The following is a 20054-nucleotide window of genomic DNA, read 5'->3' on the forward strand; positions in this document are numbered from 1 at the left end:
GTCACAGAGGAAAGATTTTTCTGCCAACTGTGTTAGGTGCTAAGATGACAATAAATAAATTTTTAAAATTCATAATCTTGGAAGGCACAGGTATATAAAAATAACTACATCACTAGTTAAAAAGACAAATAGTTACCATGAGGGCACAGAGAAGAGAAGCATTAATTCTGACTCGGCTTGTTAGGAAAAGATCCAGTAAGAATCTATTCTTTGATATAGGCATTAAGGACAAATAGAAATGAGGAAATCAAGAGGATTCATATATGTAGATGCATTTATTTCTTCTTGATACGGAGTTAAATTTCCTGACATCATCCTTTCTAGAAGCCTTTGCAGAGTGAGGCTGCATCTAAACTATTAAAACATATAACCCACTCTCAATAACCCACGCTAATTTTAAAAATCTAAGCATTTTCCACCCAAGCAGTAGCTGCATGTGGGGTTTTCTTTGGTGTGGTTGCTTCAGATCCACCAATTCCAATAAAGAAATTGCCAGAGCTGTATTGCTGATCTTGGATTATTTTTTTGTAAGGCTGGGAAGAATAAAGAAGAGCCTAGAAAATATAAGAACATGCTAGACAAGAAACACAGACCTGCCCTGAACTACTCTTAGAACCCGCATACACACCAGAAACGAGATCACTTGGAATCAGCTTTATTTCAGTGACCTCACCCATAATTACCTCTACTTCTCCAAGCCTGGGCTCCCTTTTTTTGTGTGTGATCTGCTCAACAGCCCTGTCCAGTTCCTCTCCCCAGTGGGAAGAGCAAAAATTCATTACCCACTTTCTCTTCATTATATATTGGGCTAGAAAACAATAGAAATGGGGCTCTGGAAAGACTGGCTAGGTCAAAGTAAAGAAAAGAAACTAGACTTTACCATTTATCTGAGGAGGAAAAGAATGGGAGTCAATAAAAGAGCACCATACGATTTATGGTTGTGTAGTCTTCAGGGAGGCAGACAGGGAGCAGTTGCTGGGAGTGGAGAAGTCCTAGTGAGGAAAGGGACTGAGGAATCCCAAAAGCTGACAAGTGTTAGTTCTTTCTTATGAAACTATGAATTCAGAAACAAAATGTTAGTTCCCACATTTAAAAATAATACACCACTGAACACATACAAGCACACCTTGGAGATCCGGAGGTATGGTTCCAGATGACCAAAATAAGCAAATATTATAATAAAGTGAGTCATAGGATTTTTTGTTGTTGTTGTTGTTTCCCAGTGCATATAAAAGCTATATTTACACTACAGACTATTCAGACTATTTGCCATCTTTTTTTTTTAAAGATTTTATTTATTTATTTGACAGAGATAGAGACAGCCAGCGAGAGAGGGAACACAAGCAGGGGGAGTGGGAGAGGAAGAAGCAGGCTCATAGAGGAAGAGCCTGACGTGGGGCTCGATCCCAGATCGCCGGGATCACGCCCTGAGCCGAAGGCAGACGCTTAACCGCTGTGCCACCCAGGTGCCCCCTATTTGCCATCTTATATGGGTATGGCTTATAGAACCCCAAAACAATCACAATAAGTAACAAAGAGCAATGATCTCAGATCACCATAATAAATATAATGAAAAATTTTATTGCAAATATCACCAAAATATGAGGCGCCTGAATGGCTCAGTCAGTTAAGCAACTGCTTTCAGCTCAGGTCATGATCCCAGAGTCCTGGGATCTAGCCACAGCTTCAGGCTCTCTGCTCAGTGGGGAGTCTGCTTCTCCCTCTCCCCTTTGCCTGCAGCTCCGCCTACTTGTGCTCTCTCTGTCAAATAAATAAATAAAATCTTGAAAAAAAAAAGACAGAAGCCACAGTCTTTAAAAAAAAATTACCAAAATACAACTGAGACACAAAGTTAAGCAAATGCTTTTGGGAAAATGGTGGCAGTACACTTCCTCAGTGCGGTGTTGCCAAAAACCTTCAATTTGTAAAATGCTCAGTATCTCCAAACTGCAATAAGTAAGGTACACCTGTATAAATGAGTTTAGAGACTTATATTTAGGGATCTAACTAGAGAAATGTGACCAAGACCTAAGGTAATAGAATTATGACTGAAAGTGAAAAAGACAGAGTAGTGGTTCTCAACCAGAGACAATTCTGTCGCCCATGGGACATTTGGCAATCTCTGGAGACATTTTTGGTAGCTGCAAGGAAGAGGAGGTGCAGGTAACTAGCAAGTGGAGACTAGGCATGGTATTAAGTATCCTACAATGCAAAGGACAGCCCCTGCAACCAAGAATTATTCAGTCCCAAATGTTAATGGTGCTGAGAAATTCTAGTGTGTAGGAATATAATAGAGTGAGGCATAAAAATATGGGTATGCTGAGTTGTTTTAGGTGGAATCTAAAATACTAGTTAGGGTTTCACAATCACAATAATATCAGAAAGTAATAATTTGTGTGTTTTACAGAAATGGATTATAAAATGCATTTTTTAATGATTTTGAGTTGCCACAGGTACTTTTGTATTGAAGTGCACATGCTAGTTGGCTGGACCAAGCCTCTTCAGAAGGAAAGTCACTGTGCACAGCCACAGTTGAAGTGGATCCCCTAGGACTAGCTAGTCAGGGGTAAGGGAGTATAGACAGGCAATATGGGACACATACAAAATCATGTCAACCAAAATATCTCTGTTGCTTGTTGTTACATTGCCTGATATTTTTAAAAATATATATAAATTCTATATGTATATATTTATATATACACTTAATGTCTACAAAATAAGATTATACCATACAAAGTACATTGTAATCTGCTTTTTTTCATTTAAATAATGTGAATATTTCCCATGTTCTTAGTTTTTTCAAGCATCATTTTATTGTTAGTGAAATATTACATCCTAAGATTCCTATAACTCATTTAAGAAAGTAAGCCCCAATTGTAAGACATTTAGATTGCTTCAATTATTTTGCATATACAGTAATATTACTATGAAGACTTTAGAGCATACACATAATCATTCCCTTACAATAAACTCTAAGAAGTGGAAGATCTGTCTCCAAGGTTCTACACATCATAAAGCTTTGAAACATAAACAATGGAGAAATGTTTCAGACCACAGTGTACTTTTAGGGGAGGATAAACAGAGAGATGACTAAGTGGCACAAGCATGTGGGAGCAGAACAGTGCAGTAGGTAATAAAGAAAATGTCACAGTCATGGAAAAAACTACCTAAGAAAGAAAGTGAATGGTCTATCACAGAGAAACTTGTAAATAATAATTTGTATCTGATATTTATATCTGAGTTGATCAAAACATAAAATCAAATTAATAAGTAATAAAACTCTAAAATGGGGATATAGTAATAGATCCTCAAAGGATAATAAGAACTGTGTTAATGGGGCACCTGGGTGGCTCAGTCAGTTAAGCGTCCGACTTTTGATTTTGGCTTAGGTCAGGATCTCAGGGTTGTGAGACTGAGCCCTGTGTCGGGCTCCACACTCAGTTTAAGATCTTCTCTCTCCCTCTCCCTTTGCCTCTCCCCACACCTTTCTCTTCATCCCCCCCCCAAAAGAAATGTATTAATATCAAGCCCCCTAAGTTTGGGGCCTGAAAAGGAACTCAGAGACTGAGCTCAACCACTTTGTTTTATGGATCAGACAACAGACTCAAAGGGAAACATATGCCAGCTGCTGGAGGTAAAACTGGTTCTTCAATCCTAGTCTTCCAACTTTATTTCAGTGTTCTTGCCAAACACCATACTGATTCTTTTCACATGTTAATTCATAAAAACACAGAAATCACAGCTTTCAAATTGATCTTTATCTCTGGGGTGATTAATCGTACTGCTTCTCACTTGGGTCGTGGTTTCAGCAATACCACACACAAGCGCCCATACATCCATGCACACCCACATACAGCAGCTGCTGCAGCAGCAGCAGCCAGATCGAAACAGCGTGGTCTACCAACTTAGTTTCAAGTAATTAGTGTGACATTCCTGGCCTAAGGGCTCCAACGTGGGGACTCTGCTCCACCCATCACCAGGTCAGCGTTGTTTTGTATGGATATGAAGGGAGGTCTAGTGAAAATTATATGGTTAATGTATGAATTATAAATTATAAACCTGGTTCATTAAAAGTATACCATTTTATAAAGACAGGTAGGATTTGGCCTGTAAATGGGGGAAGCGAGACACTTAGAGGTCACAAGTAATCTCACTTGTACTTAAAGCATCTTTCTTGCTACAGTATAATATGGAGCCCTTCCCAGAATGTGATGGGGCTCTTCAGAGTCTCAGAACATTCAACCTTGCTGTTTAACCACAGCTGCCTTTGCAATTTATGGACCCTGTAAGGCCTCTCTAGGAATGTGGGCTTCAGTCACAGCAGATCATGGGTAGTGACAATCACGTTAGGAAGAACAGTCTTTGCCAAGAAAGGCTTTCCAAGAGCATGAAGAGATCAGAAGCCCACTCATGGGTTGGTGGGAAAGACAACAGTCTGGGTCACTCCAAACCTCACTGACTTACTTATGCAGAGCAGGTTTGTATCTGCTGGATCACAGGCCCTTCAAAACTCTGGGACTGATTTAGAATGAAAATACAATTTCTTAAAATAGTTGAGGGCACATAGTAACTCCCAGATTGACTCAAAATTTGAATTTTAAAGGTGTTGTGCCAGGCCCCTGTGTCCTCCCAAGGAATTCAGACTAAGGGATCTTATCTCCTACAAAAACACAAAACTCTGAAAGATGGTCCTATCTTCTTAACCTCTAAAGACACGGCATATGCCTCAGAGCTCATGGATTGCTTAGGGGAACCAAGAGATATGAACAGGTTGTTGCTTATAAGCTAGGCTTAGAGATGGGCAGTTTAGACATTATCTTCCTTCTTAGAGTGACAGACAATAACACTAAATTTCAAAGTCAAATAAGATTAAAGGAACCAAATGAATGAAAATGCTTGGCAACCTCCATGGCATTAGTGCCCTCTTCTTTCTACAGGTCATTCCAGAACAAGCCACACAATGGAGCCCATGGAATAATTAAATCAGTCTGAAGTGTCAGAATTCATTTTGAAGGGCTGACTATCTGCCAGGATATATAGTTCCTTCTCTCTGCAATCCTCCTAGTTGTCTATGTGGCCACAGTTTCAGGTAACCTTCTCATTGTGGTCACAGTGTTTTACATCCCAAACCTGAACACCCCCATGTACTTTCTTCCTGGGAACCTCTCCTTTGTAGATATGACTGTCACTTCCTTTGCCACTGCTAAGACGAGTGTGAACTTGATAAAGAAAAAAAAAAGCATAAGACCATTTCCTTTGCTGGATCTTTCTCCTTCACCTACTGGGTGGAGCTGAAATAGAACTTTTGGTCTTCATGGCATATGACAGATATGAGGCTATTTATAAGCCCCTACACTGCACAACCATCATGAACAGGAAGGTGTGTGTTTTGCTGGCAGTGACCTCATGATTCTTAGGTCTTCATTTAGGGCTTCAGATACTCTGTTGTGAATTTGCCTTTCTGTGGTCCCAATGTGGTGGTCAGCACTTCCTGTGATCTCCCTCTGGTCACTAAGCTTGTCTGCATAGATACCTATATCGTACAGATTGTCACTGTTGCCAGTGTGGGATGATCTCCCTGAGCTGGTTCATGACTTTGCTTATCTCCTACAGTCCGATCCTCAAAACCATTAAGAGTCACTCTTCTACTGGGCCGTCCAGAGCTCGTTCCACTTTGATCACATCACAATGGTGATTCTCTTTCTTGGCCCATGCATCTTCACCTGTATCTGGCCCTTCAGCAACCACTCTGTGGATAAGTTCCTTGCTATATTTTACACCGTTGTCACCCCATCTTGAACCTAATTATCTACACTCTGCGAAACAAAGAAATGAAGACAGCCATGAAGAAATTCTGGTGTGATTTTGTGAGTTCAGGAGAGAATACTTAGATTAAAATGTAATTTAGAAACAAGTTTTTCAAAAGTTTTTAAAGAAAACTTAGGTCTTTTAAAAACTGTTATTGATCTGATACAGAGTATACAGGACTTACACAAGTCAGACCTTCACGGATATTTTGAACCTAGTACCAACAAAAAAACAAATGAATGGCTTTAGCTATTTTAAATGATTCCAACTAATTATAAAAATTGTCCATTAAAAACTTAACTTGCACTTAAGATATATCAAATATATGCTTTATTTAGGTATTAGAATGGCATTTGGTTGAAAGGGAAAATAGAGCAAATCTCCAGAAAGTCTATCACATTTTTCTGCAGTCAGAGTGATGTGGCACTTACTGTGGGCCCAAGGTTGGTTCTCTGTCTCCTCAATAATTTTAATGTCTGAGACAGCACTTACATGTGGTGCTTCCTAAGAAAACAGTAACTCTGAGCTTATCTATGGATATACTGCCACAGCACACTCATTTTTTCTTGTGCCTCCAAAATGAGTTTTCATAGATACTTTTAAGGCTGTTAATATCATTAAAATTTATTTCCATCTTCTCACTTCAAAATTTCTCAGTTTCTGAATCTATGTCCCTGACTCCAAAAAGACAAAAAAAAAAAGTTACTAAATTCAGGAATACACACTCATAGTTTCCTTAAGAGTAAACTGAATTTACAATATGATATTTAATAATAAATTACATTTTCATGTTATCATTCTCCAGGAAACTAATGTAATGACATTTGGATATCATCACATCACTACTAATTCCCATTGATAAAACACAGTTCAGTGGAGTTTCTCTAGCTGTGGATTTGAATAGATTCATTCACAATTTGTCATTAGTCCTCTCTGTAAGGCATGCATTGACACATGAAATAAAAAAAGAGCAGCTATAAGAAGTTGTGTTTTATCTTTTTTTTTCTTTTTAAGAGAGAGGGGGTCAGGGGAAGGGCAGAGGGGGAGAGAGAATCCTGAAGCAGACTCCCTGCTAAGTGGAAAGCCCAAGGCAGGGCTTGATCTCAGGCCCTCAGATCATGACTGGAGCTTAAACCAAGGGTGCTTAAGTGAACCACCCAGGTGCCCCAAGAAGTTGTGTTTTATCTTTTTAATGAGTCTAATTGTAGACATGAGTCTTGACAACAAAAGAAGATCAACAGGTATTTTTTAGATTATTTTCTCCACTTTTACATATCATATAACCACAACCAAAAACCAGAATTTAATGATTCCCTTTAAATCATAGGGAAGAAATTTAAGGTAGTGACAGCAAATGTGGTTACAGAGACAAAAGGAAATAGGAAACGAACCCTGTGTATTCATCCAATGAAAACGAATAATGTGAATAACGCAACAATAACCAAATGTTTTATTTAACTTTAATGATGTCAAGTTGAGAGCAAGACAACTTTTATAATAGGTAAGTCTCTTACACTATGGTCAAACTGTCTGAAAATGTATTTCTGATAAATTCCAAATTCCTCAGAGATTATTTCCTTATGTTGCTTTGTGGAGTGGAGCCATGAGGCGCTGTGCATTGTGGAAGTAATTGGTGTCACCTGCCTACCGCCAGCTCCTTCACCTGCAGGTCTGTGCCCTTGCCTGGCCTGCCTGTGCTGCTCCCACAGCAGCTTCAGCACCTCGGCCAAACACAATGGTAAGGTCGCTGTGCTAGGGGCTTTCAGAGGAACAGGGCGACCCCTTTCACTTCTCCTCAAGGGGATCCCCTTGGTGAGCCTCCCGATCTCTACAATATTGTTCATGTACCGGAGTGGCCATGGATCGAAGTCACATCGAGACCAAAGCAACTGTGAAAGGCTACCTTGAACCTAAGCAGCTGCCAGACTGCCTGAAAGATTGCTGTGTGGTGGTTATTCCAGTAGGAGACCTGAGAAAACCAGGCGTGATACAGGATGATATCTGTTCAAGACCAACGCCACCACTGTGGCCCCCCGACTACTGCCTGTGCCCAGCATTGTCCTGATGCCATGATCTGCACCACTTCAAATCTGATCAACTCCACCATCTCAATCACAACAGAAGTTTTCAAGAAACATGGAACATACAACCCCAATAAAATCTTTGGGGTGACAACCTGGGCATTGTCAGAACCAACACTTACTATAGAACTGAAGGGTTTGGATCCAGTTCAAGTCAATGTTCCTGTCACTGGCGGCCATGCTGAGAAACCATCATCCCCCCACCAGTTTAAGGTGGAACTTCCCCAGGACCAGCTGACAGCTGTCATTGGGAGGATCCAGGAGGCCAGCATGGAGGTGGGGAAGGCCACAGCTGCAGCAGGCTCTATAACCCTGTCTGTGGAGTATACTGGAGCCCAATTTGTCTTCTCCCTTGTGGTTGCAATGAATGGAAAGGAAGGAGTTGTCAACGTTTATTAAGTCCCAAGAAACAGTGTCCCTATTTCTCCACACCATTACTGCTGGGGAAAGAGAGTATCGAAAAGAATCTAGGCATCAGCACCACTTCCCCTTTCCCAGAGAAGATGATAACTGAAGCCATTCCTGAGCTGAAGGCGTCCATCAAAAAAGGAGCAGAGTGAAGAACATGAAATGAGAAAGCAGTTAGCGAGCAGTCTGTTTCCCTAACTTGTCAAGGCATCATGTCACTGTAAAGCCATATCAGACCCCTTTCTGTTTCAGTTGTGTTACTGATGAGTGTTGTATTAATATTGCTGTCCCTTTCAAATCACAGGTCTGTCTGTTGGTGCATCAATAAAAGTAGGCTTTATCTTCTTTAAAAAAAAACAAATAAAACATACACATACATACACACACAAAGAAAAATAAAGAAATATTCCCTTTTTAGTTCTATTTTTTTATTATTTTGTCACCATACAATACATCCCCAGTTTTTGATGTAAAGTTCCATGATTCATTACTTGCGTATAACACCCAGTGCACCGTGCAATATGTGCCCTCCTTACTACCCATCACCAGCCTATCGCATTCCCCCACCCCTCTCCCCTCTGAGGCCCTCAGTTTGTTTCCCAGAGTCCATAGTCTCTCATGGTTCATTCCACCTTCTGTTTACCCCCCTTTCTTCTTCCCTTTCTTCTCCTACCGATCTTCCTATTTCTTATGTTCCATAAATGAATGAAACCATACAATAATTGTCCTTCTCTGCTTGACTTATTTCCCTTAGCATTATCTCCTCCAGTCCTGTCCATGTTGCAGGAAATGTTGAGAAATCATTCTTTTTTGATGGCTGACTAATATTCCATTGTATATATGGACCACATCTTCTTAATCCAGTCATTTGTTGAAGGGCATCTTGGCTCCCTCCACGATTTAGCTATTGTGGACAATGCTGCTATGAACACTGGGGTGCATAAGGCCCTTGTCTTCACTACGTCTGTATCTTTGGGGTAAATACCCAGTAGTGCAATTGCTGGATCATAGGGTAGCTCAATTTTTAACTTTCTAAGGGACCTCCACACTGTTTTCCAGAGTGGCTGTACCAATTTGCATTCCCACCAACAATGTAAAGGGATCCCCTTTCTCCACATCCTCTCCAACAATTGTTGTTTCCTGCCTTGTCAATTTTTGCCATTCTAACTGGCGTAAGGTGGTTCCCATTCTACAGGCAAATTAATTGTTGGTGAACATGAATCATAACCAAAACAGAAGCAGCATAATAGACAAGCATACGCATTTATTCTCCTACAGATGCACACACCTCAATGCCTCTACTACTATCCTCCCAATCAAAAGATAAATACATTTAAAAATAGCTAGGAGTTATGAGAGGAGATTTTCTGGGTCAGCCACAATAAGTATTAGAGAATACGAAAGAATCCAAGGCATTTAGAAAACTCCCTTATTTCCCACAAAAGTCAAAGTTCTATTTGACGCATCCATGCCAAGTACTCTTACCACTACCAGAGCAGAAAGCACAAGGACAGCTTCACACATAGATCACACACAAAGAAGACATATTTGCTGATGTGTTCAATGGGGCCTGAAAGAGTCCCTTGCCCAAAATCTTCACTGAGTATAGCTTGTCACATGACCTGAAATTCCCCTACATTTTTTCATTCTTTTAGTGATAAAACCATTTGCTTTTAATAAGTTCATTATTTAAATATACAAAAATACAAACGGTAAAACATCTGCTTGTTTTCAGTCATGCATATCATATGATGAATGAGTTTATTAACGCTTCTCTTCTATGTCAACCAGTCGAGGTCAAACCCTTATAGAAACGGTGGCCTGGTGGGTGTGGAGACTAGGAATAGACAGGGAAAAGACAGAGAAGGATGGGAAAATGGCCTAGGAAGCACAAAGATTTTACATATTTTCTAATTTTTTTAAGACAAGCTTTGATCATACTATAATGAATTGAAGAGCACTGGCCAAGAGGAGAGAACAACTTTGAAGTTCTATTTGTGTAATAGAAAAATCGGCCTAACTCCAAGAAACTGCACCTGAAGATCTGGGGTCCCAGCTGGATTCCCAGACTCTGCAGGCACTGCTCTCCAGCACATTCACATTTGAAATGAACTGATTACCGTTGACCCTCGAACAACATGGGTTTGAATCACCCGGGCCCGCCTATATGCCAATTTCTTTTGAAAAATACAGTATTTTCTCTTCCTAATGATTTTCTTTATGGCATTTCTTGTGTTCAGCTTACTTTATTATAAGAATATAGTATATAATGCACAAGACATACAAGATACATGTCAATCAACATTTTATGTTATTGGTAAGGCTTCCAGTCAACACTAGGCTATTAGTTGTTATGTTTTGGGAGATTCAAAGTTATACGTGGATTTTTGACTATGCAGGGGATTAGCACCCCTATTTCCTGCTTTGTTTAAGGGCAAACTATATTATATTGCTCTATTCCACACAAAGACTTTGCAAACGTTCATAGAAGCTCAATTCATAATCACCAACACCTGCAAAAACCTGAATGGATAAGCAAACTGTGGTATATCCATACGCTGAGCAATAAAAAGGAATAAACTAGGATTTAAAAATCATCTTCCAAGAGAAACAGCAATAAAACTGGAAAAAGTTTTCAGACAAAAATACCCAGAACAAAATAAAACCTTTAAACTTTTTGAAGTCTAAGGAAAATAACCAGAGGGCATACAACAAATTGACAAATATTTATTCAGGAATCTCAGTAATAACAGAGGGACTCTCTGACATTTAAGCCAGAGTCTGATCCTATTTCTGCCAGCTCTCTGCTGTGAAAGTTCTTTGCTACACAGGTGCTGCATCCTATAAGGAAAAGCAGCTCCCATTATCCCTCCAAGCTCCAGAACCAAGACAATGAGATTATATTCCAGGTGGTACTAAGGCTGGCCGTGATAACTAGTAGCCCTGATCTCCCCAGCTTGGCTCTGGCTCCATGGTATAGAGATCTGCCCAGGGTGAGCATTCAGACAAGAGAGGCAGAAGCCTTGCCTGAGGGAGGTGACTTTATTTGGAAAGCAATGCAGAAAATCTATGTCTGGGGCCTATTGTTTGAAATGATCAGGGTCACGGTGGAAACCTCTTTAATGATCCTACAAAAAAAATGTATATATATATAATGAAAAACTATGTGCCCACAAATTAGATAATTCATATGAAATGGACAAATGCCTAAGAATACACAATAATAGAAAATACAAAGAGACATATAAGAAATAGATACTGTTAATATTTTTTTAAACTTCCCAAAGGAAAACTCTAGGCTCTGATGGCTTCATTGGTAAATTCTGCCAAATTTTTAAAGGAGAAAGAAGACCAATTCTTCAAAAACCTTTCCAGCAAATGGAGAAGGAGGAAACAGTTCACAACTCATTCTAAGAGGTCAATTTTACCCTTATACCAAAGCCAGTCAAAGACAGCACAAAATAAAAAAAACTGTAGACCAATATTTCTCATTGATGCAAACTCAACTATATAGTACAGCACAGAAACACACTTTAGAAATAAAGACATAGATAGGTTAAACACGTGAGGATGAAGGAGAAGAACAAAGTCAAAGGACTGACACTACTCAACCTCAGGACTTATTATAAAGCTACAGTAACCGAGATAACGTGGTATTGACAAATATCAACAGAATGAAATAGAAGGTCCAGAAAGAGACTCACATAAATTTAGGCAACTGATCTGTGAAAGGAACAAAGGTAATGCAGTGAAGAAAAGATAGTCTTTTCAATAAATGGTACTTGAGCAACTGGACATCCACATGCCAAAAAATAGACAGACAGACAGACAGACAGACAGAAAGAAAGAAAGAAAGAGAGGGAGGAAAGAAGGGGAAAAAAAAGGAAATAAAGAAAAGAAAAAAAAAAGAAAAAGAAAAACCCACATATACCTTACACTTTTCACAAAATTTAACCCAAAGGGATCACAGACCTATTGTGAAGTGCAAAAATATAAATCTCCTAGAAGATAAATAGGAAACAATCTAGATGACCTTGTGTGTGCCAATGACTTTTAAATACAACACCGAAGGCACAATCCATGAAATAAATAACTAACAAGCTGGACTCCATGGAAATTTAGAACATTTTCTCTGCAAATGACAATGCCGAGAGAATGAGAAGACAAGCCACACTGGGAAAAAATATTTACAAAAGATCTATCTGATAAAGGACTGTTATCCAGTATACTCAAAGATCTCTTTGAATTCAACAACAAAGAAAACAGCCTGATAAAAAAACTGGCAAGACACCTGATCAAAAACCTCACTAAAGAATATATACAGATGGTAAATAAGCATGTGAAAAGATGTTCAGCATCATGTATCATCAAGGAACTAACAATTAAAACAACAACGAGATCCACTATAAACTTATTGGGATTACTAAATCTAAAACATTGACGAAATCAAATGCTGACAAGGATATGGAACAACAGGAACCCTAATCCTGACGGGAATGCAAAATGGTACATCCACTTTGGAAGACAATTTGGCAGTTGCTTGCAAAACTAAATAAACTCTTACCATTCAATCCAGCAACTGTGCTACTTGGTATTTACCCAAATGCACAGGAACAAAAACCTCCATACTGAGGTTCACAGCCATGTTTTTCATAATTGCCCAAATTTGGAATCAACCAAGATCTCCTTCACAAGGTGAATGGATAAATAGACCGTGGTACATCCAGACAATGAAATATTACTCAGTGCTAAAAGGAAATAAGCTATCCAGCTACAAAAAGACATGGAAAAACTTAAATGCATATTACCGAGTGAAAAAAGCCAACGTGAAAAGGTACATTTTGTATGATTCCAACAACATTCCATTCTGGAAAAGGCAAAACTATGCAATCCATAAAATCAATAGTTGCCAGGGGTTAAGAAAGAGGGAAAAGTAGATAGGCAGAGCACAGATGATTTTAGGGCAGGGAAACTATTCTGTGTGATAATGCAATGGTGAATACATGTCATTATGCATTTGTGATAACCTATAGTATGTACAACATCAAAAGTGAACCCTAACATAAACTCTGGACTTCGAGTGATAATAATGTATCAGTGTGGGTTCACTGACTGGAAGGATGTATCACTGCGGTACCGAATGTAAACCGTGAGGGAGGCTGTACATGTGGGGGCTCAGGAGGTATATGGAAACTCTTCGTATATTCCACTCAATTTTGTCGTAAATCTAAAAATACTCTAAAGAAAAAGACTATTTTTTAAAAAATTCAAAAAAATAAAAGGATAGAAAAATATATGCCATATGAACACCAATCAAAAGAAATCACCAGAGGCCATTTTAATATCAAAATATATTTCAGAGCAAAGAATATTACCAGGGATAAGAATGTCATTTCATGGGGTGCCTGGGTGGCTCAGTCATTTAAATGTCTGCCTTAGGCTCAGGTTGAGATTCCAGGGTCCTGGGATCCAGGCCACCTCCCCCCTCCCCTGCCCCCAGGCTGCTTGCTCAGCGGGGAGTCTGCTTCTTCCTCTCCCCTTCTGCCCCTCCCCCCACTCACTGTCTGGCATGTGAGCTCTCTCTCTCATTCTATATAAATAAATAAAATATTTAAAAAATGTAATTTCATATTGAGAAAGAAATCAATTAATCAAGAAGTAGTAACAACTTAGCTATTTATGTCCCTGATAACAAAATTTAAATACATATGAAGCAAACACTGAGAGAGTTGCAAGGAGAAATAATTTTTAAAATATAATCAGCAAATTGGAGGGTGAGGTCATAAAGAGGACATGACCACCAGTTAACCCCTGAGCTGGACCTGGGCAACGGGAGGCTCCTCACCCCCTCCCCTGTCCTTGGAATGTGCGTTCCACTTGCCTTCCCTGCTCAGAGAAGCTGCCCCAAGGATTCAGCCTTGAGAGAGTGATGTGGTGTTGAGACTGTCTGGACAGTATACGTGGCTGAACCCACTTAAGAGCTCTATATTAACTTTAAGATTTGGCAGGCAGGTACAGAGATCTACTCATCTTGTAGTCACCCACGATGGTGGTTACGTATCACACTGGTCAAGATAAGACTTCCTGGCAAATGGAACTAAAACCTTAATTGAATTTGATGACATAAATCTATTTAGAGATTAAGACTGCAGAAGACAGCTTCTTAGTACTTATAAGTTAAATGAAAAATTATTTAAAAGTTCACTAATTTTTAACGCATAGCTGCTTTATGTGTGATTTTTCTTACCTCCTTGTTCTGATTTCTAAAATATGCAAAAGTTATTCTTGACAAGGACATCCCCAAGAGATGTCCCATGGAAATTATTTTCATGTTTCTTATTCTGCCCAGAATACAGAATAGGAAAATTTCACCCAGGGGATTCCTTCTAGTGGTGAATATATGCCAGGCTGAGGGAAAGTGCTTCTACAGATACTGTCTCTGCCCAATTGTGGATGTCATCTCAAGCACACATCAGAGGAGGACAAGAGAAGAGGAAAAAGCAATCTGGTCTTAGAGAAAATTTATCTTTAGTAAGTTACCTCATGTTCTCTGTGACTCTCTTCTTTAATTTTTAAAATATCTGTATGTATCTGTATCACCCATGCCCACCTGTGCCAACCTGAGTGTGGCTTGTTTAACTTCTGACCTTTAAAGAAGGTAATACAATTTTTCTCCTCCCATCCTATTCCTGCGGGAGCTTCTACGGTCTCTTTAACAAAGGTGTACATACCACCATCACGCAGCCACAGAGATGTTCTCAGATCTGCTTTAGAAGATCTCTGTTCTTTGATGGCTACTGGATATTAGCAACTTCCAGCTATTTTGGCTCAAGTGGATCTTGCCATTTAAGAGGATAAAGTTTTTCGTATCGGATACAGTACTATACACCAAGATAATTTCAACATAGAGATAGAAGTAAAACAGTCATATATCCAGTGAGAAATGATATAAAACTCAGTTACTACAGAAATAAGATAAAACTACAACCTGAGAGAAAAGGAAGGCATCTTAAGCTAGTAGAAGGAACTTGGACTTTCTCCCTATGTGCCTTACTTAGTGTATATCTCAGGCAATCCATTAAAGTCTCTGAGGGCACGTTTCTCCTGTAAAAATGTAAATGTTGAGATTTTCAGTTTTAGGATGATTATTATTTTAAAAATCTTCGTGGATGAACATTGAATTTAGAAGAGCATGAAAAATGTGTTGCTATATTTTAATATTCCTAAAAGAGGATCTCAATTTGTCTCCTTTCCCTGATTTTTCAATTTTACCAATCCCAAGGTTATCATTACTCCCTTTGTGAAAATTCTCCATGTTACAGTTAAGAATTTCAAAGGTGCTTTGAAAGAATGTGCTACTGTCTTACTGTGGTGTCTTAAAATATGAATAACCCCTCCACAAAAGCAGAAGTGAAAAATAAAAAAGTTGAAAAGCAGGTAGCATGTCTGAACTTCTTTTGCATCCGTATAACCTGTAGGGTTGCTAAGAATGTGCTTGTTGGTTCAGAAAAAATGTAAGAGGTAGGTATTTTTTTTAAAAAAAGGTGGTACCACGTATTTTGCTGACATAAAGTAGTTGGCTATTCACTAAGATAGCTGCCAGTAAGCTCTGGACATTGTACTGCTTTAAGGTGCATTTTAATGAACAAAGAAGGGAAAAAACTAGTATTTATTAATCGTGCACTGAGTACCCGAAAAGTTTAAGTGCTTTCTTTATATTTTCTGACTCCTCATCATAACATGTCTATTATTAAATTGAATGCTCTCTTTTCACAGATGAGGAATTGGAAACAGAAATAGCTTCAGTTCAAGGTCACGAGGTCAACAAGTATTAGATTTCAGACCAGATCAGACTAACTAAAAAGTCCACACTCTACTAATAGTCCTAATTACTAGATTAATATTAATATGTCTATAATTAATGCACAATATTATGGAATATTAATTTCAAAGCTGCTTAAAATAACAGTAAATAGTAAATTGGTCCCTAGCAATGTACATATCCATCTTTTAGCAAAATCCTCTGTCAAACACAACTGAAATCCAATTTTGCTATTAGCTGTCTTCTATATCATTTATTCCAGCACACACAGAATTAGTTATTGACAACTAATCCCAGAAAGGGATTTGTCTTCACAAAAATTAAGTATCAATGTGAAGTTCAAATTGTTCAAGTTTCTCAGGGGACATAAATGTATTGGGTGTAATATCGGGATATTTTCTTAGAAATTAAATCTCTACTATGGAGGATATATTTGTTTGTAAGTTATGAGACTACTAACACATGTCCCCTTTTCCCCAGCAAATGTGTGCTTTGACTAATTCTTTAGGAATATCTTCTTCATTTCTAGCCTATGCTTCCAAGTTCTCAGTATAAGGGAAGGGGAAATTAGTGCTTATGATGATGTAATGGTTTTCACCATTCACCTGCTGTCTTTGGCACCACCCTTAAGATTTCAAGGGTAGAAAAGGAAGAGACACAGAAAAAGTAAAAGAAAGCAAAAGGGAAGAAACAATAAAGGGAGAAGAGAGATATGCAATTATCTTTTTGCCATCTAGTGAGAAAAGGACTCAATTTACTTAAGGATGAATATAAATAATGTCATTATTATACTTATATAATATTTGTACAAAATAAGAAATTATAAATATTTACATATTATATTTAGAGGTATATAATTGATGATCTTTGAAATTTTATCTTTGTGCTCACTCAGTGCTAATGGTCAAAGATGTACTTTAATTCCACAGGTCTACAATTTATTCACATCTTAGAAATGACACATAAGATATTTTAAACTTGTACATCAAAATTTTTAAACCTAGGGATTTCCCAGCATCCATGAATATACAGATGACCCTTGAAAAATGCAGTCAAAAATCTGTGTACAACTTTTGAATCACCCAAAATTTAACAACTAACAGCCTATTGTTGACCAAAAGCCTTACTGCTAACAGTCGACTGAAAAATATTTTGTGTATGTATTATATATTGAATTACAATGAAGTAAGCTAGAAAAAGGAAACCATTATTTTAAAAAATCAAGAGCAAGAAAAAATACATTTACAGTACTGTACCTTTGAAAAAAATCAGCATATAAATGAACCCACACAGTTCACCGGTGTTGTTCAAAACACCTGTGTTGTTCAAAAGTCAACTGTAAATGAACACAAATATTTTATATTGATAAGCTTGAATATTTGTTATATTTTGATTATATTTTGCTACCATTCAGACTTCAAGTCAGACTGTGAGTCTAAGTTACCTTCCTCTGTGGTTAATCCCTTTGTCATATAACTCTCCACATTATTTTCTAATACATTTATTTACTAAATGAATTTCATTTAATTGTGGTCTTAGAGACAAATTATGTACCTGATTTTGCATTTGAATTATCATGCCAAGATATTTATTATAAGTTCTATATAGCTTCTCTCCAACAGATTGTCCCAACATATATATTATAGTAATAAGCAAAAGATTTAGTTTTATGATGTTTTATAAAAGAGATTCAACTGAGGCTTGAAGGAATCATTATGTATAATACAATGAAACTATAATTTTGTACCATGTCATTTGCTCTGGATTTTGATACCTGCTCACTATAATTTTCCTAAATAGATGAATTAAATTTTAGTTATTTAGTGTAATGGTTGTTGGTGGTACCCCACTCAGATTCTTTTTCCTGGGATGGTGGACTGAAGCTAATTTCCAGATGACACCACAACTTTTTTTTTTTTTTAGCATTTTCTTTCCCTGTGCTGCTTTCCTCACTCACTTCTTGTGAGAATACCCTCTCAATCAATCATTTACATGATCTCAGACTTTGTTTTTTGGAAAGCCAATCTTAGGCATTTAGCTTCTTTTAAAAGTCATAATGGCCTGAACATTTTGCCAAGATTTCTCTTCCCAATTATATTTTTCGCTTTCGGATATAAATGGTCATTTTCAATGAAATTTAACTGTCAGCAAAGTAGAATTTCAACTGAATTCTAAAAATTAAGTACCCTTTCCCATGCCACTAACTGACAATCTATCCTTCTCTCTAGGTTATTTTAAAAGACACACTGAATAAAATGGATAAAGGAAATTTGTCTATAGTGTCAGAATTTGTGCTTCTGGGACTTTGCCACTCATGGAATATACAGGTCTTATTCTTAGTGATATTTCTTATACTTTACCTGATTATTATATCTGGAAATATTGTCATTATGATCCTAATCATCACTGACCCCCGTCTTCATTCCCCCATGTACTTCTTGTTGGCCAACCTGTCCTTTGTTGATATGTGGCTTTCTTCAGTCACCACTCTGAAGATGATCACAGACTTTCTCAGGGAGAACAAGATTATTTCCTTTGGAGGGTGTATGTGCCAGATCCTCTATGTACATTTTGTTGGAGGGGGAGAGATGGTGCTATTAGTGGTAATGGCCTATGACCGCTTTGTAGCTGTCTGCAAGCCACTGCACTATTCAACCATTATGAGCCTGCAAAAATGCACTGGGCTGGTGGTGACTTCCTGGACCATTGGCTTTGTGCATGCCATGAGTCAAATGGCTGTGATTGTGCAATTGCCCTTCTGTGGCCCCAGGGAAATCGACAGCTTCTTCTGTGACATACCGCTGGTAATTAAGCTTGCCTGCATAGATTCCTACAATTTGGGAATATTAATGAATGCTGATAGTGGGGTTCTGGCCATGACCTGCTTTATTCTGTTGTTGATATCCTATACATATATTCTTCTTGCTATCCGCCAAAGCTCTGAAACTGGTGCATCCAAGGCACTATCTACCTGCACCGCCCACATCACAGTGGTGGTGCTCTTCTTTGGGCCTTGCATCTTCATCTATGTGTGGCCACTCAGCATCACCTGGGTGGACAAATTTCTTGCTGTGTTTTACTCTGTTATTACACCTCTCCTAAATCCAGCCATTTATACCCTGAGAAATAAAGAGATAAAAGATGCCATGAAAAGATTCAGACGCTACTACATACATTCCAAGGGAAATATTTAATGCCCAGAGACCTTACTGTAAGCACTTCAAATTGATAATACATTGACCTTGTAAAACAGATTGAAAATTCCAGGCATTTCAGTTTATTTCTATATGTTATGGCTGTCTCCAAGTGCAGGAATAGGGTTAATATAATTCAAGAAATCACATTTATTTACTCAACCAGTGGAACACCACAAAATATATCCCTAAAACCCAAACATTAATGATCCTTCTTTCTGAGGGAATTATGTAATCAGTCTTCCTGTGCCTTTAACTATGTTAAATGAGAACCTAAAATTCATTGCACAAACCCATCCACCATCCTGATGGATTGTATCCTAATAAACTTTCTCCTAACTTCATTTGGAAAGTATTCCTGTGACATTGACTCCTTCCCTCAAAACTTTCACCTAACCTCTTGTCAAGAGACAACTGAATTATTATTTTTTCTTTAACTTAGCTTCCTACTCAAATACTAATAGGAAGGAGTGGGAGAAAAAATACAGATAATGCAGTAACAGTGGAAAATACACAGGGAATAGGAGTGGAAGATATTCTGTGTTTCATTTCCATTAACTCAATACACATAAAAAATGGTAAAACCTAATGACATTTCCCTTGGTTATCTCAGCCTCAAGGACTAATACTTATTATGCCCCACACTATTATTAACCATTTGTGTGAAAGTCTTGAAATGTAAGCTTCTCAAGGGCAGGAGCCACGCCTTTACCTGATTAATTCTTGAAATGGCAGGAGGAC

At 38.2% G+C, this 20054-nt stretch overlaps 1 protein-coding gene and 2 pseudogenes across 1 annotated transcript; all 3 read left to right on the forward strand.

The window, feature by feature from the left end:
• The first annotated feature begins 4933 nt into the window (after positions 1–4933).
• Positions 4934–5891, forward strand: LOC123781412 (olfactory receptor 4K17-like; annotated as a pseudogene).
• Positions 5892–7018: 1127 nt separating this feature from the next.
• Positions 7019–8449, forward strand: LOC123781438 (malate dehydrogenase, mitochondrial pseudogene; annotated as a pseudogene).
• A 9922-nt stretch (positions 8450–18371) lies between these two features.
• LOC123781462 (olfactory receptor 4K14-like) lies at positions 18372–19313 on the forward strand. Its single transcript, XM_045780943.2, has one exon. The coding sequence runs from the start codon at positions 18375–18377 to the stop codon at positions 19311–19313; it is 939 nt and encodes a 312-aa protein (XP_045636899.2). The 5' UTR covers positions 18372–18374.
• Positions 19314–20054: the final 741 nt, after the last annotated feature.

The sequence above is a fragment of the Ursus americanus genome, chromosome 34 (genome assembly GCF_024610735.1).
Source record: "Ursus americanus isolate L20-20 chromosome 34, mUrsAme1.1.p, whole genome shotgun sequence".
In the NCBI taxonomy this organism is placed as follows: Eukaryota; Metazoa; Chordata; class Mammalia; order Carnivora; family Ursidae; genus Ursus; species Ursus americanus.

What these genes read in the sequence shown, in the direction of transcription:
- LOC123781462 (XM_045780943.2), top strand. Translation starts at nt 18,375, where the DNA reads ATGGATAAAGGAAATTTGTCTATAGTGTCAGAATTTGTGCTTCTGGGA.